The sequence below is a fragment of the Felis catus genome, chromosome A1 (genome assembly GCF_018350175.1).
Source record: "Felis catus isolate Fca126 chromosome A1, F.catus_Fca126_mat1.0, whole genome shotgun sequence".
Classification (NCBI taxonomy): Eukaryota; Metazoa; Chordata; class Mammalia; order Carnivora; family Felidae; genus Felis; species Felis catus.
The window spans coordinates 199,865,005-199,892,911 of record NC_058368.1 but is presented as its reverse complement, the minus strand read 5'-3'; the positions used below and the strand labels follow the sequence as shown (position 1 = coordinate 199,892,911).

Below are 27,907 nucleotides of genomic sequence, written 5' to 3'. Positions count from 1 at the left end.
ATAAAACGTATACAACATATACATATAATGTTTACTTATGTTATAAAGAGCACTGACAAGGGCATCTGGGTGGCTCTGTTGGTTAAGCATCCCACTTCGGCTCAGGTCATGATGTCGCAGTTCACAAGTTCAAGCCTCGCATCGGGCTCTGCACTGATGGCTCAGAGCCTGGAGCCTACTTAGGACTCTGTGTCTCTCTCTGCCCCTCCCCAGCTCTCTCTCTCTCTCTCTCTCTCTCTCTCTCTCTCTCTCTCTCTCAAAAAAATGAATAAACATAAAAAGTTGTTTAAAAAATAAAATAAAATAGGGGCGCCTGGGTGGCGCAGTCGGTTAAGCGTCCGACTTCAGCCAGGTCACGATCTCGTGGTCCGTGAGTTCGAGCCCCGCGTCAGGCTCTGGGCTGATGGCTCGTAGCCTGGAACCTGTTTCCGATTCTGTGTCTCCCTCTCTCTCTGCCCCTCCCCCGTTCATGCTCTGTCTCTCTCTGTCCCAAAAATAAATAAAAAACATTGAAAAAAAAATTAAAAAAATAAATAAATAAAATAAAATAAAATAAAATAAAATAAAATAAAATAAAGAGCACTGATAAATGCAAAGTTGCTCCACATTCAGAGAAGCCAAAATATTACCAGTCAGCACCAAGCCCCCAAAATGAGTATATATTATATTGGAAAAGAGTACATTTGATTCCTAGATATAGTTTGTTAAAATTTTATAATTAGTTTTATTTCCCCTAAGTGTTAGTTTAAAATTCCCTATGAAGCTTTTTATTCAATAGCTCATCCTAAAGGAAAACTATACCTGCATTGTTAAATTACAAAATGATCATTTTGTAATTATGTGATCTTAGTCACCGATCCCATCCAGATTTAAGTTTCTGTATTTGTAAGTTGAGGGAATTGTTTCAGATGTTTTTAAAATCTGTCTTAAACCGCCTTACTCTGTACATATGTATACTCTTGCAGGCTCTGTATTCCCAAGGTGTCAGCAGGGACCCACAGGGAGCAATCTGAGGAGTTTACATCAGTCTCTAAAATATGTAAATATCGCCCCTGTTAGTTTCCTCCTTTTACCTCCAGTCTTCCCTCTAGCTTAAGGAATTGAGACATTCCCTGTGACAAGCAAATACAGAAACTTGAGCTAGTATTAGTTATTGACACCTACTCTGAATTAGTTTTTTTCTCAGAAGCCTAGGGATGAGACACAGGGCAGACAAGTTCATAGTGGTTTGACTGCCACATTGAGTAGCTGGAACACTAAAAGCTGTTTCTTCAAAGTTTTCTTTCAATTAAGGCCTGATTTATATTGGGACACCTGAGTGGTTCAGTGTGTTAAACTTCCCATTTTGGTTCAGGTCATGATCTCACAGTTTGAGTTCGAGCCCTGCATTGGGCTCTCTGCTGACAGCTCGGAGCCTGGAACCTGCTTCATATTCTGTGCCTTCTTCTCTCTCTACCCCTCCCCCACTCAAGCTCTGTCTCTCTTTCTCTCTCTTTTTCTCTGTCAATAACAAACATAAAAAAATTGAAAAAGAACTGATTTATAGATATTGACTAAAGATAAGTACTGGAAGAGACAGTGTGGTATAATAAAATGTACATGAAGGTGAATATATGTGCAAAAATTAATTTGTACACTTGAGATTTATGCATTTTGCTATATGAAAGTTATATATAAATTTGTAGACAAAAAAAATCACATTAGGATTAAAATTAGAAGAAGACCTACTCAGGATTTTATGTCAACCTGTGGTGACATTTCAGCCTAAATTTTTACGACTGTGACTATGCACTAAAGTCGATCAATGAATCAATGAATCAATAATACTTATTGTTCTCACTGAGTTAAATTCACCTCTGCTCCTGAACATTCTGATTCATAGGAAATTTACTCTGTATATATAAATTTCTAAAGCATGATATTATAAATATTTTTGGTAACAATAAATTTGACACGGTTAGAGGTGTTGAATAGAGGAAGGGCATTTCTAAATGTAAACTCAATGTTTTTTCTGTATGTAGTAATCAGATTGAGTACATTGTTTGGTATAAAATTATACCCTGTAAGAACTCAATATACCAGGAGTTATAATAGGTGTTTATTGATGTTAACAGTCTTGTTTAATGATTTTCAGTTTGCTATTCAAATATCCAAAGATGGACTACCAGGCAGGGTGCCATTATGGGTCATCCTGTTGAGTGCCTTTGCTGGATTGTTGCTGTTAATGCTGCTCATATTAGCACTGTGGAAGGTAAGCACCGAAGTTCCTTTGATTTCCTATTTCAACTACCAACAGCAAATTGGTGAAATGAATTATGATTTATCCGTGCTGTGCAATACAATATTAGACAGCTATTAAAAATACTGAGGGACATCTGGGTGGCTCAGTCGGCTGAGTGTCCAACTTTTGGTTTCGGCTCAGTTCCTAATCCCAGGGTCATGGGATAGAGCCCTGCGTTGGGCTCCATGTGGAACATGGAGCCTGTTTAAGATTCTCTCTCTCTTCCTCTGCCTCTCTCCCTCACTAGTGCTGTCTCTCTCTCTCTCTAAAATAAAAAGGAAATAAACATATTGAAATGATGGGACCAAAACAAATTTTTTTAAAAATGTATATCTCAAACACTATGCACAACTTAATTTCAGTTTTGTAAAAGAAAAAAAAAATCCAAAAATCATGATGGATCTCTCTAGAGGTTGGGCTTATAAGGGACCTTTATATGTCTATAATATTGGGAATTGTAAATGTTTATAAGGAAAGAAGAATGAAACCTCTCTTTTATTAAAAAAAATAAAAGAAAAGAATGAATTCCTCTATAAGTTTAAGAATATATAAGCAATAGAATAGTTAGGATGAGCATTATCCTAATCACATACCTCTATGCATCTTAAAAACTAAGATTTCTTTAATATATAAAGAAATATACCACATTTTATGCAATAGTTGTGTGCCTGAGTAAGAGATGAGAAATTTATTAATTAGTTGATGGAAAGAGAAAGATTACTGTTTCACTGACTCCTATTTCATATACTCTTGTGAAACTATTTCTGTTGGATAAATCTGCATATTTACATAGATGTTTGCTTATACTGAGGTATGTGAGATTTTTCAAACTCTTAGCTGCATCATTTTAAAATTAAGCAGAACTGAGGGGTGCCTGGGTGGCTCAGTTGGTTAAGCATCTGACTTCGGCTCAGGTCATGATCTCATGGTTCGTGGGTTCGAGCCTCGCATCAGGCTCTCTGCTGTCAGCACAGAGCCTGCTTTGGATTCTCTGTCTCTGTCTCTGTCTCTCTCTCTCTCTACCCCTCCCCTGTGTGTGCTCTGTCTCTCTCAAAAGAAATAAATAAAATTTTAAAAAGTTAAATAAATAAAATAAAATAAAATTAAGCAGAACTTAGATGACAGCATTTGCACCAAATTTAATAGAGAATTAAATCCCGTAGAAAAGTTGAATTTAATGTTCTTCCAATTAAACATCAAATTGGTATTTATTCTAACATAGTATCACCCTATATTTTATCAAATTGTTTTATTAAATAGCTAAACTCTGTTAAAAATGCAGGATATGGCTATATATTCCTTTTTCTAATACCTGAGCAGTAGAATTCTCTTTTAATCAAACAGTTCAAATAATAAATTTCTGTCCTATCAAATTTCCAGCTGTTCCTATCCTTTTGACTCTCTTAAAATAAATAACTTCCTCTTTTGGGGGGTGGTTTACACTGAGAGGGGATGACAAACAAAACCATGTTAGAGATGTAGACCAGTAGCATTTCCAGCAAAGTCTCTAAGACAGGATTAATTCCTTGCTTTCTCAAACCTCCAGCTCTTAGGCGTTACCAGTGCTGTGTCTGTAATACCTGGCTTTGCCACACTGTGGTACCCAAGACCTGGCTTAGTGGTGCTGAGGTTGTGCTTGAAACCTAGAATGTGGTTTCTTCATTTACATGCACCTCTGTTACAGAGAGTGTTTTATTGTTGATTTCTTCCAGTGTGATCTATTCTGAGCACTGCACTTGCCCATATAGACTTAGGACCTGGCTGACAAAGAGAAAAGGAAAGCCAGAGCTGATATTTGGATAGGTTTTCTCCCGTGGCATGTCTGCTTAAAACAAATAAGTTTTATCCACTTATTTGGTTTTTTGACCACCAATCTGAAAAAGCATAAAAGGAAAAATAAACACATCCTTCCATACAATCAGCGTTTTTTTGATACATTCTTCTGGCTTCTTAGATCTTTTTAGGCCCAGGAAGGAAAGTAATTTAGCAACCTTTGGACTGCTGTAACCAGTAGGTACATTTAGTTCAACCAGTTCAGTGGGAGATGCCTCAATCAGAACTGTGACTCCACAGAAACAAAGGAATTAGGACTTCTGAGAGCTTTCTGCGTGCCAGGAACTGTTTTCAGCTTTTCCACTGTAATATTAACATCAAACCTTGAGAAAGACACTACTGTGAACCTCATTTTCTTAATGAGAAATTTGAGGCATACATATGTTCCCGAGGCCACATGGTTTATCAGGTTCAGAGTAAAGACCTCAACCCAGACCATTTCACTTCATTGCCAACACTATGAACCCCTTGCTCTATGTTCTCTCTGTCTTTTGTTCACTCTGTTGTCCTTACAACCTTTTCAATTGAGTACTTTGACTACATTTTATACTTGATAACATTAAAGCAAAGAGAGGTTAAGTAAATCTCCCAAGATTATCAGCTACTAAGGGACTGGATTCAAGCAATGATCTTTCAGCAACACCCATCCTTTTTCCAATACATCCCACTGCTGCAGGCTATGAGGCAGGGCTCTTCATTCTGGAGCTCCAGGAATTGGGTTTTGTTCAAGAGGGTCATGAACTCTCTGAAATGTATAAAAATATTTTGTTTTAGAATGAGAGTCTCTAGTTGGATTCAGTCTTTCAGCAGATCCATTATGCTAAAAAGATTAATCGCCCCTCCTCCTGTTTTAAAGTCATTTTGAACATCCCTGAAGCATGTATTTGGTCTATAGTAGACTCAGAAAAGCTACTGTTATTCCCAGGGATCTTTTTATACTAATTATACCTTGAGCAGAAACCCCAGGACTGTCCCTTCTTTCTCCTCCTTCCAAATCTGAGCACTCTAGAAGTTCATGGGAACTTCCTGGCTCCATACAGGAGACAGGCCAAAGATTCTTACTGGAGCTGTGAATCTATTTCAAAAGGCACAGTCTTTATATAATTTATCATTATAGTACACATGGCAGAAATAGAAATTTGACAAAATCTTAGTAAACAGCTTAAGACACTTAATATTGAAGAGAGAAGGCTTTTAGGGGGCACAGATCTAAATAGACTGAGAAACATGTCCTGGAATATAGTACCACATGTTGAGGGGGAAACTCAGTCAGGCCAATATAACCAATAGAATGGAATGAGACTCAGCCCACAGAGGAACCCTAAGAAAGAAGAACATCTTTCTCTTAGCTTGATTTCATAGCAATGCCTGAGGTTCCATCACTGATGATTTATTTACAAGTCCTAAAGCTTTGTTCCTCATCCAATATTCCTATCTTTGGTGGATGTGGATAGGGAATAGCACTACAATTTTTTAGTTTTTGGTATATTAGTATCAATGTATCTATTCAACATTTATTGCATATTATAGCCAATAAGCACATACTTTCTACCGGGTACTATTTACTTTGACCCTTTGCCATAGGGTTTTGAACTAGGGAAGCATAAATAAGATCTAGCACTTACTGATAAGTAAATACTAAAAGACAAAGAAGGAAAGTGAAAGTTGTAAGTCTGGACACTGAAAACAAACTTAACTTGTTTTTAACCTTGGCTAGTATTAGCCTTCACTGGTTTGAAGCTATGTTCTACATTCACCTACTCTCCACTCCTATGACCCAACTTCCACTAAGGGCCCAACTTAATAGAATTTGTTGGGTTGAAAAGTTCAGATAACACAATTAAGTTTTAAAACAGAGCATTTAGGGTGTGAAAGCAAAGGAAAGTTGGAAAGATGCAAAAAGACTTAAGAGGGAAAGGACAGGAGATAAAGAGCAGGGTAGAGCAGGAGAGAGAAAAGTGTTACAATTCACCACCTATTTCTGTGAAAGCCTCATCTGATTAATTTTTGACTTAGGACATGCGGACACAAGTTAAGGGGCTTGATGGTTTGTGAATCCAGTACTTTTATTGTTGGCTCAAAGAAAAAACCTGAGACATATAGAACTGCCATTAGAAGAGGGACAGATTCATTGGTTTTTTTCTCGTGCTTATTTGTTCTGTTGTCTTTGCCTCATCTGCCACTAGATGCCTCAACTAGATTCTGGCATGATGGAAAACATAAAAAAGTTAACTTCTCTCACTTAAAAATGCATACTTTTGACCATTTATGCCTTGTAAGCCCTCAGTTATTCAATAATTATTTTTGAATATATCATTCCCTTGCAAATTTACCATAGCTTCCTGATTAAAATAATATGAGCATATCACACTTTCAAAGAACTAACTTGTTGTCTGCTTGAACTATTATAATCTACTCTGAAATTTACAAAAAAATAGAAAGACCCTTAATTTCCTTTTTAAAAAAAAAATGTTTTATTTATTCTTGAGAGAGAGAGAGACAGAGCATGAGCAGGGGAGAAGCAGAGCGAGAGAGGGACACAGAATCCAAAGCAGGCTCCAGGCTCTGAGCCGTCAGCACAGAGCCCGATTCGGGGCTCGAACCCACAGACCATGAGATCACGACCTGAGCTGAAGTCAGATGCTCAACCGACTGACCCAGGCACCCCGATTTCCTCTTATTTAAAATGTCCACATGTGGGGTGCCTGGGTGGCTCACTCAGTTAAGCGTCCAACTCTATTTCTGTTCAAGTCATGATCTCACAGTTCGTGGGATTGAGCCCTGCATTGGGCTCTGTGCTGACAGTGGGGAGTCTTCTTGGGATTCTCTCTCTCCCTCTCTTTCTCTCTCTCTGCCCTTCACCCACTCATGCTCACTAGCGCTCTCTCAAAATAAATAAACTTTAAAAATAAAATACAATACCCACATTTTGGATTAGATTATTACAAAGGTCCCTTCCAGCCCCTATACTTACTTTTATTATAATATACAATAGGAAATATATAAAGCACTTATAATTTTTATAATGTCCCAAATTACAAGGTATAATGAAAAGTTACCCACATTCACCCCTATGTGAAATTTCTTATATGTTCAGAAATATGTTTCTTATATCCAAATTATCCAGCATGTTTTCAAGAGGTATTTCCTGTCAAGTCTATAAAGGCAGATGTCCTGACACATTTAAAGTTATTCAGACAATTCATATCTCCCTAACCTCTCAGTCATAATGCATGTACCAGATTCCCCACCAGCTCTAAAGACCTCAATTTATGAGGTTATTTGATGGAATTTCTCTGCCACATCCCTGAAAAAAAAGATGACGGCAAAATGCCATTTAGTGCCAGCTGACTGTAGCTTGCATGCCTCCCAAATATTTTCCCAAAACGTTTTTAAGTTAATTCACCACATGTACTAGTTCTTACTGGGAGACATGATATATTTAACCAACAAAAAAAGTTTAAAATGAAACAACAACCTAATAAATGTCATTTCTTGACATTCAATATTACTTAATAGGTCAATGAAAAAAAAAACCTTTCTCAATTTTATTAATTATTTGTATTATTAATTATTTGCCTGCCCAAATCACTAGCATAGTATTAAATTTTATCCAAGGGCTTTAGTATTTATTACTTAAATTCAAATAATTAATTGTATTGTGTTTGATATTTTCTTAACAGATTGGATTCTTCAAAAGACCACTAAAGAAGAAAATGGAAAAATGACATATTTTACAGGAGAAAAATAATAATAATTATTTGATGATCTATCCTCAGGTTTGCCTCAAATATGTGACAAGAAATGTATAGATACAATTAAAGACATAGTCACATAACTTTATGTAATCCATCAGGGATTAATCACTTGGAAAGTGATAAGTCAAAGAAGATCCAAAAACAATACCATAAAAATATATTTTATAAAATGATGAAAAATATTTTAAAATAATTATTCATGTGTATTATTTAAGTAAAATTACAAAGTGTTTCGAAGATGAAGATTAACCTGTACAAATATGTTTACATATTAAATCAGCATTCAGAGTATTTAAGGAATGCATAAAAAGATTTTTATGATCATTGATAAGTTAAGCTTTTTTCCATTGATTCCTGATGGATATTCACATTCAGCATGATAGTCAACATTTGTAAATGACAAGAAAAGGTTAACTGAAAAAGATAACTTCCCCCTATTCAAATGAGAAATTTTTCCTGGGTAGAGTATATATAAAATATGGACTGAAAATATAATTAAATCACAGAGAATACATTAGCATCTTTGTGTTGGGTTCTGTACTTGGAAAAAAATTTTTTTTCCAAAGTGTTTGGAAACTTTGAGCTGAAGGAAAACTAAGAGTGACTTGATTAAAAGCAGTGCACTGAATGGATTAATTTAAGCTTTCACAGAACATGTTTCATTTTGATATTGAGCCCTAAAACTCAAAACTTTATGCTGAAAACAACACTTCACGGCAGTTTTGTGTGGCATACCAGCGATTTGTCATGAAAAGCCATGTTGTGTGTGGGATATGCTAAGATGGCTTCTGAGCGGAACATGGCAGCTTAGGCAGATGCCACGGAAATGCTGAAGTCATCTTTGCTGGGCAACTTTTGAACGTTAGGGGTTCCAGGATGTACCAAAAGTAGGAGTTTTCTCAGCTCCTTGGTACATGGTTCATTTAAACCCTCAAGCTGTGAGAGTATGTTTATTTTTCATTTTTTAAAAGGTATTTAACTTTTGAAACACATTTCTTATGTTTACGAAAGGCAGTATTCCATTTCAATATTGCATTTTACCAAGAAGACACTGCTTTATAAGTGTGGCATATCAGTATTTAAATAGAACTCCAGAAATGAATTTTAAAGAACTTTAGCTTTGAAACCTCGCACCGACAGAAAGAGATCACACCTCTATATGAGCTTCTTTGCTCCTGAAGTAATTATCACGGTGCCTTGGACTCTACTGTAGCATAAGCTCCTGGGTTGCTCCGTTGCTTAGGAAAATAACAATGAATGAATGTATCGTAGCCGCATGTGTGAACTACTGCTGTAAAATTAGCTGATTCTTCTGCAACAACTCCATCTCTCCACCTGGCTGACCATCACAAGACCAGCATCTGTCCAGAACCTTATCCAGAAAGTTCTGGACTCTACTTTTCTCAAAAAACATCAAATCAAGGGAGAAATTAAATGCCATAGATTTAATTTTTTAATATAATTTCCAAGGAATTATCTGAGAACTCAGCGTCGGCCTGCCTCGTGGCGCTCCACATCTACATCTAAGATCCTGACAATCAAAACCTTGCACCTGGGGAGTGCCCAGGTCATCAGTACCCTAAGAAAAGCGCAATCTTTCCAGAGGTTTGATAGCCTCCTGCTGGCCTGTCATTGTTGAGAAAAGTCTACTTTGGGAATTTCCTTCATTCCCACTATCTATCTCGGGTTCAGAAATCATGCTTTCCACCTATTATTTCTTTGCCCAATAAAACTCAGGTCTCTCTTGTTCAGAGTCACCGTGCTGCACAACTCCTGTGCATAGCCTATTCAGCAGCTCTGCTCCAATCTCAACACATTCTCAGAAATAAATCTAGCAGGTAAACTTAAATTCACACGTGGCCTCCATGACTGCTAGGCAAAGCATCCACCAAACCAGGAGTGTGTACATCTTAACTAAATATGGTGTTGACCAAGAGGGAAAAGATGGAAACAATGTCATTTTGAATTTTTTAGAAAAGACAGGGAGAACTGCTGGGCCAGATCAAATAGGTACTTATAATCATGGCACAGTTTTTAACATCAATCATTCCCGGTTTTTAAATAGAATTTAGTGGACCAGATATCCATCATCCCTAATACTATAACTTGTTGAGCTTTATGTGTGTGAGCATCTGTGTGTGTAAACACACATGTACATACACCCACATGAATGTGCAAACATAAATCAAATACAAAATATCTCAATAATACCAAATGACAGGGTTTGACAAAAAGGACAAAAAATAAACACAAAAGCTACACCACCAAGGAAAGTTTCATTCATCCACTTTGCATATAGTTTTCATTTTTATTAATATTTAACTTTAATGTACAGTTCTGCAACTATGTAAAAGATGCAAATGTGGAGGTTCTGATTAGAATAAGTCAGCAGTACACATGTTCTAAAACATAGTCAATGATCAAGAAATATACTAACCTCTACCATTTTATTCTAAAGCACTTAATAAGAAAAGTGAGTCCTTTTTAAAACTATGAGTTTATTCCAGAAACTTTTTTTAACTTTGGTATTTTATAAAATTGACTATTTCTTCCATTGTGAACTTACATATGTATGAAGTCCCTTTCCAGACTAAACTTAGAAAGGTATATTGGTAAATTATTCAATAACTGGCTCTCCAGGAGGAAAACAAATTCCCTGATTTGTGTCATTTGCCAATTTCCATGACCTAAATAGTCTTGTCATGGCCATTTTCAAGCTACTGATATAACCCTACCATCTTAACAAAACTCCTGAAAATTAATCTGTCAGGTCCCGTGAACCAGTATGAACTGGCTTCAGCACACCATTGAAATAGATTAGATGACAATAATAGGCAATAGATAGATGATAGATAAATAGATATAGATATACAGAGATATAACATGTTGAATATATAGATAGATAGATACACAAATACACACAATATCATCATATTTCAAATTATCCTTAAAATGCTCATCTCAAGCCCAGCAGACATAATGCCACATGGTTTCCCATTCTTTAACTTCAACTTCTAAAATTATAGCCTTCCTTTAATATTATTAAAATTATATAAACTTTCAGAAGCAGCAAGAATTGAAACCAAGAAAATCTGAAGGGCGACACAGTGAAAATCGGAACTTCAAAACCACTAAGAAGCTGCTTCACCTTCTCTAGGAGTCCATTGCCCTGGAGCAATAGTGTGAAAGTTCATCCTTTGCAAATATTTGTGATTTCTATGATCCAATTTGAAATTCAGTGGTCCAATTTATTCACTTATTTTCTCTGAGCTGTAAAGTCATGGGCAGTTTAATCTGAATATTTCCATTTCATAAATACACTTGAAATGAGTCTTGTGGGGGAGAATTTTTTGCAAAATTTGATGCTTACTCAACCATAATAAATGTACCTATATATGCAAATACCTATAAATATATATGTGTATATATACATATATATATATACACACACATATATGTATATATATGTATATATATTCTCTTTTCCTTTTACAAAACCAGTATGTAGACTCAATTGGAAAACAAATCTGCGCCAAAAGCAAAAGGTGGCTGCACAGTGCTGGAGTAGAGCTGGGTTGTAGCGGCTGTGAGAAGTCGTGCACACATCTCTCTAGGCATTCTCTGGAAGGGCCACGGCTTGTACAGTGTGAATGGCTGCCCCGCCATTCCGTACAGTGTGCCTTCGTAGGGGGTAATGTCTTTATCAAACATGTTGTAATCTGTTCTGTGTGAATTACCTATCGTGCTTTGCACAACACTGAGAAAACTAGGGAAGACCCAGGCTCAGAACATGGTTCATGTGCTAGGTGCAATCACGTTATTGTCCAAAGAGAGACTTCTGGAAAGTTATTTTTAAAAAATAATATCCTCTGCATCCTTCATTTATTTTCGGCAGTTCTCAAGTCCTCCTCATTAGTTACCCGCCCCAGCCCCCACCAAGGGAGATTTTCTAGAGGACTATTGGAGAAAAATCTGTTCAAAACATGTGCTCTCTGTTTGCTGTGAATACCAGCTTCAGTGAACTGATCATTTATATAGAATTTCAGTCCTCGGTTCTTCTGTGACACAATCAAGGGATGACATGGTATAGGTATAATGTAATAGGGACAAAATTCCTTGTACTTCAGAGATGGGACATCTTTAACAGATTTACAAACCTTTATGGGACACCATCAGCAACTATGCCAAGGGTTGAAGGAAGGGCTTCTAGGATGTAGCTATCAGCACCCCACAATCCCCATCCTCACCCATGGACATAATAATCCAAAAAATTAAAAAGAAGTCTCTAAAATTGTCAGACTGATGCTATTTTTAGCTTAATTTGTTAACAGCAGATTTTTTAATGCAAACATATCTTTAAGGTAAGTCCACTGGGCAACCCCTTTTAATGTTAAACTGCTGTCGCTAAACCTCTCCAATGTAGAACTTCTGAAACCATCCCAAGAAGTTAACTCTGTAGTACATTACAAAAGGCTATATTCTGCTGTCTCCCAAATGGAAGCACTATTGTGCAACATCTTATGTAAAATAAAAATAGAGCTAACAACTGACCTTGTAATCTGGTGAACAAGTCAGTATCTTTGATCCTCATATTAAAATTTAACCTTGAATTTAGAAATTCCAAGTAACAGCCTGTAACCATTAAGCTTGAAGAAATCTAAAGGACCCTATGTTGGCCCTTAAGCCCCAGCCCCCTTGTCCCTGACGACATCTGGCACCAAGAGGTCCATTTCTCAACTGATGGGAATGGATGCTTCTGCCTCTAAAAAAGGCTAAAAGGACTGAGTTTAACCCCTGAATCCACTACACCCCAGGATCAACCTGGCCCCACCTCATATCAGATACACACAGAAGCACTTCTTGCTGAAAATTTACCATACTGAAAAATACAAAGGGTGTGTTATCACTTCAAATGTACTCTGCTTTGAGGTCAGCTTTTCTTTTCTTTTTTTTTCTTTCTTCCTTCCTTTCTTTCTTTCTTTTTTTTTTTTTTTTTTTTTGCCTTTTTAAATATATCAAAACCTTTCTACCATGACCAATGAATTCAGAACTTGATGTAAGACTTCCTTGCATTTCTCTCCTGCCACAAGCTGGCGAATGTGAATGCCTTGAGGACTGGGCATTGAAATGAGCCGGAGTCCATTTGCAGGATGTCTCTGCCTTCTGCCTTCCAGTCGGTTTCTTCTGCACAGTGGGGATGTTTAGTTTCGATTTGGAACTTCCTTGGCAAGGCCACTGTAAGCCTTGTGCCCCTGGCAGGTCCTTGAGTAGTTGCATGTTCTTTCTGATGAGTTGACACTCAGAAATCCTTTAATTACCTGACACATCATGGAAAGCATGGCAGTAAACTAGGGACTGGTGACACTCCTGACTATGATGATATTTGATTTTACCATATTTCAAGTCACATCTTTATGAAAAAAAAAAAAGACTAAGCGGAATCTTACAAGCTCTTCTGCAAAATACTGAGACTCAATGCTTAATCTGTGCGTATAGACTGGGGGAAAAAAATTTTTAAAGGAATCTTCCAAATACTAACGACTGAAAGCCAGGTATCCTCTTGAACAATTCCCAGTTGACATTACCTGTTCCCACCCCCATTTTTTAAGAGAGAGATTGAATGAGGAAAACTGAGTGACATAATTGTTCCTCCACAGAGTAGCCAAGCAAAAGGGAAGCCCCACACAAAAGCTAATGATGGCTTTCTGGGAGATAGCTGCATGGTAGGTCCAATGCCAGGCGGCCATCTTCCTGTCATGCCCCTCAGGCATCTTGCATCTTGAAAGACAGAAAGAAAAAAATTGGGGGGGAAGGGGAGAGGAAATGAAGTTCTTTATCTTTTATATATACATCCTTCCTCCTTAAAATACCACAGGCTTCCTTAGACCACATTGTACCCACACACAATACTAACACATGTACTTTGCACAAGTGAATTGTTGATTAAATAAAAGTATATTCTTGGGGTGCCTGGGTGGCTCAGTCAGTTGAGCCTCCGACTTTGGCTCAGGTCATAATTTCGCGGTTTGTGAGTTCGAGCCTTGCGTCGTGCTCTGTGCTTACAGCTCAGAGCCTGGAGCCTGTTTCAGATTCTGTGTCTCCCTCTCTCTCTGACCCGCCCCCGTTCATGCTCTGTCTCTCTCTCTCTCTGTCAAAAGTAAATAAACATTAAAAAAAAAATTTTTAAGTATATTCTTACTTGTCTTTTAGCTGGGGCGAATTTCCAAGTTTGATACACTGTCTCAAGTAAAAACAATCATTTGAAGCAGCAGCACATCATATCTTCTTCATACCAGAATCATTTCACACAGGACATCCTGATACTTAGCATTTAATTCTGACCCCTCCTGGCCTTATTTCAGGATGCAACAGCTGTCTCTCTGTGTTCTTCATTAGGAAACATTGGCCTGTGAAGAGAATGGTGTACTGTATTTTACTACTGTGAGGTTTTAAAATTGTTAACAGACAGTGTGAAGAATCGTAAACATTTGATTAAAAAGAAAAATGCTGTATATAATTACTGCCCTGAAACATGTATCATATCACTCCAATAAAGTTTTTGCATCACCTAACATAACGTATATTGCATTGCTTGTTTTTTTACTTACCTCAGAATAAACTTATTAAAATGAATAGCTTAAGGGTGTATGCATTTCTGCAAGACTTTTATTGGACAAACTCATTAGAAGAAAATGTTTTAATCACCTTCAAGAACAAAAAAGCACAACCTTTGTTGACACTAATAATTTTGTAGGTGCCTAACTTAAACCCGTTTTTTTTTTTTTCAGGTAACAGTCATTAACCTGATATAATTAGAAATAGCTGAGAGAGTAAAGGAGTATTTTGAATATCCAACATATGGTGTATCCTGTACACTGATTTGAGGTCAGAGGTTTGGTATTTTGGTCTAATTCTTATCTTATCCTGTGCATCAGCTGTGTATCTTACGTCAAGGTAAAGGAGCATCCTGTCTTGTCTATTAACTTTTTAAAAAATGACTCAAAGAAGAATGTGATTGTTGTAATTTTAAGTACATTAGTTTTATCCAAGATTAGTATTTTTTCCAGAGCTCCAACTTTTTTTTTTTTTAGCTCCTTCGCAGTTTTTCACTTTGATGGTCTAAAAAGAAAAACAAAAACAAATTAAGTGTGTCTGTGGTGTTTCCTGTGCAGAGTATAGCAATGTGATTAGTCTTTTGCAAACTTGACACAAAAACCACAGAATCCATATTACTGTATATCTTCTTCTGATGAGATGTTTTAATAATGAATTACCTGTTGTATAACAACATATTGGACCACATAGTGAGAAAAAAATACTAAGAAGTGAAAAAAGTTATTTATTTAATAAGTAATAAGTAATAAAATTACTTAATATATAAGGGCTAGAAGAAACATGTAGGAAGGAGTGTTAGTAGCAGTCACACATGTTCATCTTGTAAAAGGGTTCATCCTCAAACCATGCTGCAGGAAGACTGAGGAGGTATTTTTACAGAAGAAACCGACTGAGTTACAAAGAGGCTGTTTACAAGGTCCTGTACTAATTTGTGTCAGCACAGTCTCCAATGCCCTGTCTTTTCTCTCTATTGTGAGATAAGTAGTGTTTCTCCCACTTACCCTTTACCCAGGATGAGAATACACGGTGAAGTTACTAGAAAAAAATCTGGATATATTCACTATAAAATAAATGGCATACAATGGAATTTTTTATTTTCAGGTATAGAGCATAGGCACAATTTTCACTTTCCTATCCTTTGTGGTGTCTTTTTTTACTTTTGTAAAATTCATTTGATCATCCACAAGCAGATGTCACGAAGAGTTCACCAAATAGAAGTGATCAAGGAGGACTGGAGGTGACTTCTATTTTGTTCTTTGGAATAGTTATATTATTTGAATTGTTTTTAAATACATGAGTATCAATTTTTAAATCAGGAAAAAATTAGAGTAAAAGGTAATATATACACATTGTAGAAAATTTGCAAAACAGAAATAATTTAAAAACAATCATAACATTGGCACCAGAAATTACTAACTTCAAATTGTCCTTTTTCTGGGCATACATGCTTATTTTTTTACACATTTCTATTTTGACATACTTCAAATCACAGAGAACATGGTACCCTGTACCTTCTAAAAATGTGACATTATATTTTTAATTTTTCTTTAGTATTAAAATAGTGATATCTATCAAATTCCTCCCCTTACTCTGGAGCTGACAATAAGAAAAATTATCCCCTCCCACATTCTCTCTATGTTAATAACCATTATACACACATATACATGTGAACTAGAATTCTCCATTGTCCAGATGTCAAATACTTACTTTTTTTACCTACTTCTTCAAGCAGGGGTGGGATGGGCCAGACAGCAAGGAGTGGATGAGGAAAGATGGGAAAGATAGCGTCACTAAGAATAAAAGCAAGTGTGGCCCTATTGATTATGCAAAATCAACTGGGTTATTTTATTAACAGTCTTGAAAAAGAAAGAATTTTTGCCAAAAATAAGACTTGTAATCATTACATTATAAGCATTAACAAAATGAATTCAGCAAAGGGAAAACAGAAGAAGTAAGAAAACAGGAGACGTATAGAAACACATAGCAATATGACAAACGTAACTCCAACCGTATCAGTAATTATGTTACAGGTGAATGGTCTAAACTCTCAAATCAAAAAGCAGAGATTCAGGCAGATAAACAAGGTCCATTTATATGCCCTCTAAAAGAGACAGACTTTAGCTTCAAAGGCACAAATAAGTTGAAAGGAAAATGATGGAAAAAAAGATATACCATGCAGTTACCATAAGAGAGCTGGAGGTAGCTTTATTACTGTCAAACTGAATGAACTTTAAGATGTGTGTAATACCAGTTGTGCTGGAATTGACCCAGTTGGTTAAGAGTCTGACTTCGGCTCAGATCATGATCTTGCAGTTCATGAGTTCAAGCCCAGAGTCGGGCTCTGTGCTGACAGTTCAGAGTTTGGAGCCTGCTTCAGATCCTGTGTCTCCTCTCCTTCTGCCCCTCCCCTGCTCACATTCCATCTGTCTGTCTGTCTGTCTTTCTCTCTCTCTCCCTCCCTCAAAAAAAAAAAATTTAAAAAAAAGGTGTGTGCAATTCCAGACTTGGGAAGATTCTTATCTTGTAAGAAAGAAGGAGACCCCTGGAATTCTTCTAAGTATACAGAAATCCAAATTTATACTTGAGTTGACTTTGATGTCTTGCAGGTTTTTAAGGACTCACTGGTGGCTGAAATGAAACTTCTGTGTGGATTAGAGCAGAATCATGGAGTCATCCCACTCTGAGAGTTGAGTCTTAAATCAGTGTATAGGGTCCCTGACCTGCACAAATTCCAGTTACAATGGCCCAATTGCTCCCTTATGGCAGGAATAATAGGGCAAGCACCATTGTCTGTAGGCACCCAGGCTGCCAGCCACTTCACAGATGAATGCAGTTTGGTCATGTGCCAGTGCTCCATTTAGTAAGTTGACTGGCAAGAACTGGCTTGAATTAATAAAAGCATCATTGAAACATCGGCAGGTTTGGTCTTTAACTTCCACTTTGCTCAGCTATTTTTTTGTTTTTGTAGTATCTTTCAACCGAGCATGTGTGGCATGAATTCACTTAGATACCACAATCCCGAATGGCATTCCAAAGGCAAGAGTGGAAATGCCTCAACCTGGTAAATAAAGAATAGTATCCAGAATTGGTCATCAGACTGTAATTAGTGGAGCTGGAAGTTAGCCATGCCAGAGACTCTAACCGTCCTTGATGAAATGCCCAGGGCTCTTTAGTTTCACATGCCTAGTTTCTCATTTTCTATTTTCTTCCTTCCTTTACTTTCAGACTTTTCTATTCTATTAGCACCCAAGTACCATCTGCTATTCCTTTTCATACACTTTTCAAACCCGTCTTTCATTCCTGCCCATTCGGCATACCTCATCATTATAATGTGGGTAATTCTGCAAAGATTCCAATTAGTGTGTTATTTCACATCACAGCAGTTGTTCACCTTCTAGGATGGGCCATATCTTCATAAATGAAGATTGTATGTTTAAATGAAGAGTCATTTGTATTCTACAAGAGCTATAAGAATTGGCACATGTGAAGCAGGTACTTTTGAATGGAACTGATGCGGCTGGGTTAAGTCTCCCAATTTTCTACAAGAGGGAAAAAAAAAGGAAGATTTATTGTCTACATTCCACGTGCCAGGCAATTTCCTAACATGTTGTTTAATCTTATCAATAACACTGTGGTGATACTATTATTGTTTTTGTTTTACAGGTGCTATAACTGAGACTCAAAGGAGTTCAGGGGCTACTTCAAGGTTATAAAGCTAGCAAGTGGTAATGCTGACATAGGAACCAAGCTCTATCTGGCTTCAAAGTCATTCCCCCCAACAGCAAAGACTTCAGAGGAGGTCATGGTAAGAGACATGAAAACACAGGTGCGGGAGAGCACACATCTATCTTTGTAGTACCTAACACATAGTAGGTACTTCTTTATTATTGACTGAATGCAAGAATTGTTAAACTGAGTAAAGTTTTACTTACACAGCTATTACATCTCTCTGGGAGGAAAACCATGAAGATATAGTATGATCACTAGTAATAATAGACTCATATATTTGGAAAAAATTTAAAAATCATCCAGTACTGGATATTTCTTTACATCCTTGATAGTATGATCCAGCCTATCTCAGACTCTTCCAAGAGTGAGGTTTTCACTATTCCATCTGGAAACCCTGCTCTGGGTTCTGCGAGGCATTAATTGCTTGAAAGCATGCCCTTATATCTCAAATTCTGATATTAATTCTGTATTAACAACAGCATTGGTGCATTTATCTAAATCTCCTTTAACCTATTAATTATATCTTAGAGTAATGATTCGCATAAACTTACTACTCTTGTGCAGTGCAATACTTAATTTAATTTTTCTGTCTCCATATTATTTCAATATCTAAAATTGCCTCTCTAGTTAATGTCTCTCAATGTATTTTCCTTCTACCAACTGTCAGGACCCTTAGACGAATGTTTTAACTTATCCAAAAATTTAAAAAGTCCAATCTATAAAATTGGATATTATGATATTAAGATCATTACTATATGATAAACTATTTTAAAAATTGGGGCGCCTGGGTGGCTCAGTCAGTTGGGCGTCCGACTTTGGCTCAGGTCATGATCTCGCAGTCTGTGAGTTCCAGCCCCGCGTCGGGCTCCGTGCGGAGAGCTCAGAGCTCGGAGCTCGGAGCCTGGAGCCTGCTTCGGATTCTGTGTCTCCCTCCCTCTCTGCCCCTCCCCCGCTCGTGCTCTGTCTCTCTCTCTCTCTCTCTGTGAAAAATAAAACAAACAGTAAAAAAATTTTTTTTAAAAACTCAAGACAACATATGGCAATGCAAACATAAAATACAACACAGCTACAATGCATTTTGCATCTAACAATCTTTTCTCATATTGACAATACAAGTGGGTTCTTGATAGAATTAGGAAAGTTTATAAAATGAAAGAATGCGTTTTACAAAGAACATACTAGCTGATGTATGGCACTGCCATAGGTAAAAAAAAAAATTACTACCACTTATTTTACTTCTTAGATATAATGGTCAGTTCTTGGAAATTCTGATTCTCTTGGCCTTTTTGCTGGCCTTGGTCACAAGCCAGTCTGTTGCCCCCTACAGAATGATATCTGTGTCCTAAGCTGGAAGAAGTTAGGTAGAAGGCCATTCTGTCTTTGTTTAAAAAAAATTTTTTAAATTAGAATTACAAAAGATTCCCAGCAGACTTCCGCTTACACCTTGTCCATCCTAACAGTGTTACATGACCATTCCTAATGGCAAGGGAAATAGAATATTTAACTTCCAGCCTCTATAACAGAAGCAAGAGATGAGTGGGGTGGGATTGGGTATTAAGTAATTAAATTTGTAATGTCCACTCAAATGGTATTTCAAATATAGTCAACGTGAATACTATCAAGCTTATTCTTATATGAATGGAACGTCAGACCAGGAAAGATCTCTGAGAGCCTTTCCAACTCCAAAATTCTATGAAAGTGCAAGGGAAAACTTTAAAATATTTTTAAAGATGATTTAACAGATGTTCCTCACAATATATCATGAATCTGTACATTGTCTTTGTAAGACTTATCTGACATTTAGAATTCTAAAACTGTACATTGTTTTAAAATATTTAAAATTTTTAAAATATGTAAAATATTTAATATTTATTCATTTATCAAAATGTTAAATTAACAGACATGTATTAAGTATCTACTGTATGCGAGTGTATTTTACACCTGAAAACTGAGAAGCAGTCACCCTTCTCTCGAAGAGATATCAAAAGATACTTTTTAGTCTGAGGCTAATTGTTTTCTGACAATTATTTGGCAAGTGTTTTCAGCAGAGTTGTGAATTAAATATGTTTATTCTCAAGCTCCAGTCTCTCTTTTCCAAGGAAGTCCTACTGTATGCCACACTATGATTTCTCCTTTCTCTAAATTCCTACAGTAATTTATAGTCTGTCCCAGTTCATATGACACTAAATGACATTTTAATTTTATACATACACATTTACCCATCTATACCTATTCCAGGCCCTTCTGAGGATAAAACTGGGCTCACATTAACAGTTACAAATATCCTTCGATGAATTGAACCCTTTGTTCTTTGACCTGCAGTCTACCTAGTCCAGGCCCTTAAAAATAGTCCCCCTCCAATTCTTTCTGAAATCCCAAAGGGGCTGTCTCATGCTCATGAGCACAACTTCCTGGTTGTCCAGTGGTGTCTGCCATTTTCTTCCTCTAGTTCTTGATGGTGGCATCTTTTGCCGATGGCATCCTCAATACAAAGGTGCTCTGCTGTCTTCTCTTCTGAAATGGGGATGAGAATACCTTCTCTCAGATACCCTTGTCCTCTCACTCCTAAAAAAAGCCCCCCAAAATAAAAACAAAGCAAAACAAACAAACAAAAACACGCTTTTTATTTTAACCCACCAACAGGAGCCAGGAGAGACACTTTTCCATAATCAAAGTTGCCCTCCTTTGAGATGCCAGGTCTTGTTTTATCTACCTCCTCCATTAGGCTAACTTCATTTATAAAGTTAGCCATTGCTCCTCAAACCTGAATGCAAAATAATGCCCCGTGAATTCTCCCATCGGTCCTCCAGACCTGCACAAGCAAAGTCGAAGCAGGGGCCCTTTATTGGGTGAGTACCTCTGACCCTGCAAGCGGCCCATCAGCTTCTTGTGGGCAGGATGCATTATACTTCTGTGTTGCTCTGCCTATTTTCTGTGTGCTAGTGAGCCACAACAGGTACCCAGTAAACCTGTGCTTGAATGTGACAGGACCTATTTAGCATGAAGAGAGTAACTTTTCTCACTGCAGAGTTCAGAAGTTAGCTGAAACAAAAACGAAAATGAATGCAAGATTTTCCCCAAAATGTTGCTTGAATTGCATTTGATGGCATTATCAGGGAGGCAGCCTTGAACTGACAGAAATAATAGAGGAAGAGAGACTGCTCAGACATCCTAGGACTACCTAGCTCTCCAATGAGGCATTTGCATTACGGTTAAGCATTATTTCCACTGACTATAAAAGGAAACATCCATTCTCTTCAATCAATTTTTAGTCAAGGCAGGCAAATGTGCTTACACTGAAAATGCCTTTTAAAAATGTAATTAAATATGAAGGATTAGTCTCTCTTCTTTCCTTTCCTAGACATTGTGGCATAAACATTGGCATTTCGTTTCCTTAATTCACATCCTAAGTTCACTTCCCCCAAGGCTCCTTCCTCAGGTGGCATTTCTGTAGCCCAGACTTCACCCCATCTGTCTCCCTTTCTAAAAACTTATAGTCTCTCTCTAATTTGGATTTTAAAGGTCTTTAAGTCGTGATGATTGAGATATAATTTACATGCATCAGTTTATCCATTTCAAGTAAATAGTGCTACAGGTTGTGAACAATGAACAAAGTCAGGTAACCACCACCACAATCAAGATATAAAATATTTCTGGGGTGCCTGGGTGGCTCAGTTGGTTAAGTGTCCAACTTCAGTTCAGGTCATGATCTCATGGCTCATGAGTTCAAGCCCTGCATCAGGCTCAGTGCTGACAGCTCAGAGCCTGGAGCCTGCTTGGGGTGCTGTGTCTCCCTCTCTCTGTATCCCTCGTCAAAAAAAAATAAACATTAAAAAAATTTTAAAAAGATATAAAATATTTCTATCACCCTAAATATTTCCTCATGCCCCTTATAGTCACTTTTCCTCTCATCATCCCCAGCCTCCTCAACATATCTGATTCCTGTCCCTTTAGTTTTGCTTTTTCCAGAAGGTCGTATCAAAGGATTCATAAAGTATCTGCTTTTTCTCATTCAGCATGTTTGCCAGTTATATGTTGCTTATATATCAGTGCATTCCTTTTTATTGCTGAAGAGAATTCCATTGTATGGATATATTTTGTGATAATGATATATTTACTAGTTAGTTTTCCTTGTCTTTGAAACTTACATGTGTGGTGGGCAGGAAGGGATTGTGATTATATTATAGTTGGCTGTTTTCATTTTGTATTTCCTATGAGACAATATGGCCTTGAAAGAGAATCATGCCTAGTACTGAATGAACGCACTCAAATTTTATAGACTATATAAACAACCTAATAAACGTATGTGATTCTTTTCCATACAAAAAGCAGCTTTGAAGAGTGTGATCTGAAAGTCTGTATCTCAAAGTATAATTTGGCCACATAATGTGGTGGAAAAAAGAATGAACCTTGGAGTCAAGGAGACTTGGGCCCACATGCCCACTCTGCCATTGCTAGCTGCACTTGCTTGGACAAGTGTCCTGACCTTGGCTTTCTAAAAGTGAGCTTCTTCACGCACCCAGTTGAGAACGTAATACCAGCCCATAAATTGTGATGAGAAGTCAAAATAAAACAAGTGTGAAATAATAATACTCGTAGCGTTCTTGGCACTTGCTAGATAGTAAATTGTTATCTTACTACCTTCTTCTCAGCTCCCTATCCTGAGTAGTCTTTTTGATATATATAGATTTGTAATTTGTCATAATTTAGGGCAACAATTTAGGGCTTTTCCTTTAAGTTCCAAGTAACTTATTTAAACTATCTTAAATGGTTCATTGTAATTCTCACTGTGGTTGGCAATAACAAATATGATTATTTTTTAGTAAAAAATTTGCACATTTTCTTTTTGCCACAGTTTATAGAACATGCATCCTTATTGTAACCATGTAAAATGGCAATAGCTGGGTTTTATTTTGGTTCCAATTAAGTTATATATTAATGTATAGACAAGTGACTCCAGAACTGGTTGACCTAAGCTTTTCTTATCAGCTCTGGTGTTTGTCACTTATCTTCTTCTTCATCCACCAATTCATCTCTGCAGCCTCCAACCCAAAGATGATAAATACAGGAAGTTCTGCTGCTTTGCTACAAATATGGAGAACCAATAAGAGGAACATATAAGGTAACCTTAATTTCGGAGGTAGGGATGGAAATATACTATCAATAAAAATAAAAGGCAACTTATACACAATAATGTATAACATACCAAGAAGATGTGTGTATATCTTGGATTCTCAGCTTGAAGCATGCAGTAGTTAGCTTATAGTATTACAGTAAGATTTCTCTGACTCAAGTGCTACTTGGAGATGTATAGGAACTCTGGGCCAAATATTTCTTCCTGATCTTCTGTGGATTACCAGAATGTGTATCTCACAGATATCAATTAGCAGCAACACTGTCCTCATGTCATTTCTTTGATTGCTCTAACTACCATGGTGGTCCCAACTTTCAACCCAGACTGCATGACATGGCGCCCCTATCATTGTTGTCTTCTCTTGTTGATCACCTGAACAGGTTTGGTGGTTTGGGGGAGGAAAAAACTTTTTCCCTCTACTCTCCTAGGTGTTATGACTAGGGCCCCATGAGTTAGAGGGGCAAAGAACAGATTACCAAGAAAAACAAGTTTATTAACACGTATATCGATGTACACATGGGAAACTCATTATGGTAACTCAAAGGGCTGGTTAGAATTTGGGGATTATGTAGCACCTTAACAAAAAACAACAATTTTGTAGACAAATGACAAGATAGACGAAAAGTGGTTTGGGCTTGTAGCAGGGGACAAATAATGGAAAGGTAAATATATGGAGAAACTCATAAAAGTTAAGGGCTAATGAATAAGGTCGGTTATATAGATTTCTCTGGTGCCCTCTCCAGGCTGATAGGAGTCTAGAGTTGTCTCTGGTGATTAAGAATTGTCCTGCCTTTCCTGGTAGAAAGGAAAAACTAGAGAGACTTTCTTGTGTCTGCTTATTCTCTATGGCCTTTAGCTCAAAATGATCCTTATATCAAAGTAGCGTATTTTGGGGTGGTGTACTTGGAACCCTTTCAGTGACTTGTAGTCAGTCCCTCTTCCGGTTCATGATCCAGTAATGTTTCAATTTAAATGAGAAGAATATTTACCACTCCATTTATGTCATAACTTAGCCCAAAATATAGCACTATCTTTTACTCTATCAGTGGGATGATAGAACCATGTTTACCACTTTGTTTTATAATCCTTTTACTATCCACACTGCCCTCCATGATTTAGAACTGATACCTTGCTTTACTCAAATTAACCTTGCCCCTTGAAAACCTCTTGTTTCTTGGGTTAATGTTTTACACCTTACTGTCTCCTAGGGGTAATTCCTTCCATGGATGTCTCATAGGTCAAATAGATGTATGGGTCTGCCAGACTAGCCCTCCAGTCTCTGTCTGGGATATTAAGTTAGCTTGCCTTCTATGAGTGCCTCCTCTGGGCCCTCTAGTTGGAGGACATACAAATATTCATGCATGTGTGAATACACACACACATACCCATACACAACATATTTTCAAAAATCTTCTAATATTATTTAAAAGTGCATTAAAAATATAAATGTGTAATGCTAAGACTTATCAAATTGAACAACTTAAAGATGTACAGTTTACTGTATGTTAGTTATATCTCAGTGTAGCTGTTAAAGAAAACAAAATTATAATCCCTTCTAAAATCTTATACTTAAAAATGTTTACATAGATGTATGGAAGAAGTTTGTGCTAGGGCTGGAGCTGAGATTTAGTCATATGTGTCATGTGGAATTAGGTAGCTAGAGAAGGAGAAAGTGGAGAATGGAAAAGAACAGAAGCCAACTTGCAAGGAAATATGGTGGAAAAAATTCTGAGCCAGACTCAAAAACAGAGCCAAAGGTCAAAAGGAAATAGTATTTCTGGATTTAATGTGGTAACTTGGTTTAACATTTTGTGATTAAATTACCCTGGACACAGTTATGCATCCTGTGAGCACTGGGGAGGGAAAAATGGCTGCAGGTGAATCTGACTGGATCATGTAATGCACTGGGCCATAGGCAAGCTTTCTGGGGATTCCCTCTAAGAGAATATCAGTCTAAAAGGAGGTAGCAGCCTCCTCATTTTAAAGCAGAGTTCCAAGGAAATCTGAAACCATTAAGTCATCACAAGTTGTTAAAATGGAAAAGGATCTATGCCCATTTAGTGGTGAGGGAGGGCACGGACCTCAAGCAGCAGGGACCAACAGCAATTAACCCTGATCTCCCAGTGCACATGTATATGTCATGACCCATGGACACAAAGAATAGTTCATGGGTTAAGGGCCCTACATATATAAGGGGGAACAGTGAGAGGAAGACATTTAGACATTTGCATGAATGGGATCTCATCTGCACTCAGAAACTGGCAAGGCTGATGAGTTTCAGTTTATAAATGTGTGAAAGTCACTACCTCTACATACATGTCATGGGGTGCAACTCTAACAAGAAAACTAACTACATTATCATACTGTAACATGTGAAAATGTATGGTTTTATAGGCTTTAAAAATGTTAGCCCCCCTCCTCAAATTTAAGTCTTGAGACATCTTCATTTGCCTGTAGATCTAGAGACTTTTGATGGAAGAAGCCACTTTCCATATAACGACTTTTATAAAAGTTCATGTCGAATCTAAAGAAAATGTGCCTAAATATTCTTTCATTCCACTAAATGGCATAAATCACACCAAGTTTCCATATTCTCTGCTCATACACCTCATAGGATTTCATCTATAGCAAGACTCTGGAGATAATATTTGGTAATGAGATTTCAAGCTTATTGAGGACAGCCAGGTAACATTGGTTCCTGTCACAGTGCTTGGACTATTACTTTGCACATGGTAGGTACTAAGTAAATATATGTTAAGTAAATGAATAAATGAAAAAAGTGACATTTTTGCAAGATTTTCATCTTAATCCAAGAAAAGGATCATGTTAGAAATGATAAAAATGTAAGAGGGAAAGAGAGGTAAGAAGTCCAGAGGAGAATTATGCAGGAAGCTTAAAGAAATACTAGAAGACCACAAGCTAGACCAAAGTTTGTGAGCCAAGAATAGAAGTTTTGCTTTCTCATATAGCATAATAGAGAATGTAGAAGCAGAAGAGATTTAACGATTAAGACTGAGTTTCCTGGCAAAACAAGTTCCAAATCTTTGAGGCTCTCCCATCTTCACTGATTTCATTCTTTTGATGTATAAACAAAGCCCAATGGCCTACCAGTCAAGTAAATTCTAATGGCAAAATTAGCTCTGTTTAACTTTTTGATATTAAACATTTGAAATAGTTCCATCTAAAAGCATAGACTCCAATCTAAATGGTACAATCAAGATTACTTCAGGGGCACCTGGGTGGCTCAGTCAGTTAAGTGTCCAACTCTTGGTTTCAGCTCAAATCATTATCTCACAGTCTGTGAGTTCAAGCCCCACATCAGGCTCTGCACTCACAGCATGGAGCCTGCTTGGGACTCTCTCTTTCTCTCTCTCTCTCTCTGTCTTTGAAATTTCCTCATATCCTTTCAATAATTTACCTTAGGCTAGTTAAAGTAAGATTGATTTTTCCGGCTTGAAAAATAACTGATGTCTAACTGAAACATCCAAGTTTTCCAGAGACAGCAAAGAATAGCCATATAGCTAGTCTAAGCCATCATATGACACATTTTTTAATAAAACAAACAAACAAACAAACAAACCACAAAAAAATCCCTGAAGTACAGGGGAACAATGTTTTCCCTTCACTGGACTTTTCCATATTCTTAGGGATAAACTTCCTAACTTCTTCTTTTCTCTGGTTCATCTTAATACGTGAGTCAGATGTTAGTTGAACAAATGTGTTTATTCATTAGTGGAAGAAACATTTACTGAACACCAACTCTGTGTCAGGTCCTGTTTTGGGGACTATGAGTAAGGTTAATGAGACATGGTCACTGTCCTCAAAGATGTCCAATAGGAAAAATAAAGAGAAAATATTAGGAAGATACCAGGGAATTTCACGGAAAGGGCAGCCAGAGCTCCCAAATGACTGGAAACAGAAAATAGAATGAGAAAAAGAACTAAAGTAACTTCCCTCTCTCTTTCTCTCTCTCCCTCTCTGTAATTCATGCATGCCTCAGTGTCTTGGTCTCTCCTTTCTGTTTTCTATGAATACCCGCTAATTGGCTTTTTCTATGATCATTTAAAAAATGGCTGCCCCAAGTGAACATGAATTCCTAGTCCCTGTGGTCAGCAAAGACTCTCTAAAATCTCTGTATGCTGAATATCACTGTCTAGCAGAAAATCTAATCAATCCAGTTTGGGTCAGGTGTCTCTCCATATCACTAGGAGGCAGGATGACTTCTAGAGGGAGATCATGGCAAACTCTGAGAACAACCTGTGGGAAGAGCTGGCAGATTAATTTTGCATGTCTGCTACACACATGAAAGTAAATAAGGACAGTCAATTTTAGTAATGCTAGAATAAAAGTATGAATAAAATGCCTAGATGAATTGATGGGTCCAGGGCCTGAGGAACATAGAATTATTTTAGTTTTGTTTATTTGTTTTGTATTTAAGTTAGAAATGCCTCTCTTATTTTGGGACATCATACAACTCAACAAGTGCCTGGAAACATGTAGGTGAGTCAAATTCAATGGATTCTCAAGTTTACTCAGTCTTATAGATTTACTGGGTAA

The 27,907-nt window shown here is 37.1% G+C and overlaps 1 protein-coding gene across 3 annotated transcripts in view; it reads left to right on the top strand.

The window, feature by feature from the left end:
• Positions 1-8,508, top strand: part of ITGA1 (integrin subunit alpha 1) — a 158,395-nt gene extending 149,887 nt beyond the window's left edge. For all 3 annotated transcript variants that reach the window (XM_003981422.5, XM_045037296.1, XM_045037300.1), the window contains exons 28-29: positions 2,135-2,251; positions 7,798-8,508. In XM_003981422.5, coding sequence (XP_003981471.2) covers positions 2,135-2,251; positions 7,798-7,842 — 162 coding nt within the window. In that variant the 3' untranslated portion in view covers positions 7,843-8,508. The remainder of the gene's footprint in view (positions 1-2,134; positions 2,252-7,797) is intronic.
• Positions 8,509-27,907: the final 19,399 nt, after the last annotated feature.